This window comes from Taurulus bubalis, assembly GCF_910589615.1.
Source record: "Taurulus bubalis genome assembly, chromosome: 12".
NCBI classification, from domain to species: Eukaryota; Metazoa; Chordata; class Actinopteri; order Perciformes; family Cottidae; genus Taurulus; species Taurulus bubalis.
The window spans coordinates 1,132,317-1,135,000 of NC_136600.1; the positions used below are offsets into that span (position 1 = coordinate 1,132,317).

The 2,684-nt window shown below is 47.1% G+C and overlaps 1 protein-coding gene across 1 annotated transcript in view; it reads right to left on the bottom strand.

Moving 5' to 3' along the window:
• rrp15 (ribosomal RNA processing 15 homolog) overlaps nt 1-2,684 on the bottom strand; it is a gene marked incomplete at its 5' end in the record, with an annotated part of 7,073 nt that continues 4,389 nt past the window's right edge. Inside the window, 4 exons of the mRNA XM_079227939.1 lie at nt 1-400; nt 740-929; nt 1,013-1,110; nt 1,823-2,157. Coding sequence (XP_079084065.1) covers nt 272-400; nt 740-929; nt 1,013-1,110; nt 1,823-2,157 — 752 coding nt within the window. The 3' untranslated portion in view covers nt 1-271. The remainder of the gene's footprint in view (nt 401-739; nt 930-1,012; nt 1,111-1,822; nt 2,158-2,684) is intronic.

Here is a 2,684-nt window from a genome sequence, read left to right on the forward strand (position 1 = left end):
CATCAATTGGTTGTTTATTCAAAACATTCCTATTTACAGAGTTTACAATGATACAATAGTATGATGGAGAATCTCCTCCAAGTTCCCTCAGGTCCAACATCTGTCATCCTGTTTACACATGGTTTGTCTCACAGAGTACCAAAGGGGCGGGGCTTGCTACCGGATTTAAGCAGTTCCACCCTTCCTGAGGTTCAGCTGTTCTCTGCAGGTCAGGGTTTCTGTTGCCCAGAAGGTCCCTGAAGGCGTCGCAGCCTGCTGTAAACAGTTCCTTTCAGTCTTTACGGGCCTTGTCATCCTCCTCTCCGTCACTGTCTTTGTCCCAGTCTTTCATGGTGGCTCCCATCATGTAGTCATCTGAGAGGACACGCCAGGAGGCCCGTTCCTCTGTTGCTGCAGCCACCTGCACGCACACACACACACACACACACACGCGCACACGCACACACACACACGGTTTTAGCTCTGCTTATGTCTTTATGTCATTCATGAGACAACAGTGACACCATGAGGTGACACAGGGAAATCACAGCTTGCTAGACAGAGCGATGAAGAGTATCGCACCATTCTGCAAAACCAAACAGTAGTGTGTGTTTGTGTACAACATGCATGATAAGCCTGAGAGCACAGGGACACATCTATCTCTTCATCCTCTGCAGCAGCTGTGAAACGTGCTCTGAGATCATTTGCCCTTCCCTCACAGAACACTGATGGATGGAGAATGGGTAGTCATTGAACTTACAGCGGTGTCTTCAGTCCTGCTGCTGGCTCTGCTGCCTCCCTCTGTCCCTCTCAGCACATCGATGAAGTCTTTCTTAGAGACGGACGAAAGAAACTTGGCCTTCTTCCTCTCCAAGCCACCCATTTCCTTCACCTTGCTGTCGATGGTTTTCTGGTGCTTCCTCACGGCGTTGAACAGCTGCACCACCCCTCTGAACAGAAACACACACTGGGGTCAGGAATTAAACTTATTATTGAGAATGTTAAAGAAAGCCTCACAGAAAAAAGTAGACACCTGGTAGCAATTCTCTGCAGAGCTTTTTCAGTGTCGCGGTCCTTCACGACGTCGGGTTTCTCTCGGGCCATCATCTCCCACGCTCGCTTCTTGTCCACCTGATGGACACAGATATCAGGGCTGGGCGTGATACCGGTCGTTTCAAACCACTCACCACTGAGGGCGCAGCGGTCTGAGCTACGTGTCATGATTCTAACTTTAGTCATGGTTCTAACTTTATAACAACAATTCATAACCCACAACTAACGCTCTTTAACAGGTAAAACACCACGACACAACAGTTTGTGACACTAATAATTGTACATTTATAAAGTGACACCGCCGAACTGCATGCTGGGTACAGCTCGCCCACGATCACAAGAAGAAGGTACTCCGTAGCTACATAAAAAAACTAACCGGAAGAGACAGACCCTTCCGGTCTTTTTTCCCCTACATTCCCCTGGGTCCTAAGTCCCTCCAGGTTTAGCTTCCTAACACTCTATAACAGCTGTTCGGTTGGCTGGCGGTTCTTTTCGGCGTCAATAACCAGTTCACTGAAATGTATTTCTGAATACATTTTAGAAATAGGCCATGCAATAACAGAATATTGATTTATTGCTGATCAGCACAGACCGTTTGATCGGTGTTTCAATTTGTTGTTATGCGAATGTCGTTACTGCAACGGTCAGCCAACGAGTTTTTCCTCCTTTTTTGTTGTGTTATTAGATTTCCCGGGAAATTATTTGGAACTGTATTCCTGTCAATAAAGCCTAATTAGTAGGAGATGGGATACACAGACGAGCCAATAAAGAATGGACAGCGTGCCGTTACCTGTTTCTTTCTGTCCAGCGTTTCCTTTCTCTCCCTCTCCTTCATCTTGTCCAGCTCTTTGCTCTTCACCAGGATGCTGGTTCTGCTCTCGGGGGTCTTCTTCCCCAGGATCTTGGCCATGGCCTCAGCCCACCCAGCATTAGGGTTACTGTTATCTCCCTCCTCCTCATTACTCCCGCCTTCACTGTCTCCCTCGTCACTGTCTCCCTCGTCACTGTCTCCCTCGTCACTGTCTCCCTCGTCACTGTCTCCCTCGTCTGACCTTTCATCGTTGCTCCCTCCTTCAGCATCCCTCTGGTCATCGTGGTCCTCAGACTGCGGCTGTGCATCGTCTCCTGAGGCACACAAACAAATACAAACGTTTACGGCTGCTGCAACCCGCTGAACTTACATTACTCATGCTCCACCACAGTGGTGAGATCAGGAATGGGTGAAAAATAATACTTTGGAAACCCAAATTTGTACAATATTTCAATCTCACAAAACCCTTCAGAATTTGATCTCATTAGGAAACCCATCGTCTATATGTTTCTGCTAATAATCTGCTTTTGAACACGTGATTGACACGTTAGAAATGTAAATGAAATGAAATCCACCGAGCTGTGTGGCTACGGATAATATTATAAACCCAGACACGAGGGCGTTTGACGTTCCGATGTTTTTGGGACTTCCACAACAAGTATAAAGCAGAAAGAGTGGATATTTCCATGGTGGAAGGCGTAAATGAAACCTGCACGGAGATAAGCCCCGCCCCCTCTCCGGCGCATCCAGCTCGATGACAACATTGATGACGTGTTGGTCAGTTTGTCTGCAATAAAAATGATTGCAGTGAGATGAAACTTGATCTTCTGAGATTCAATAT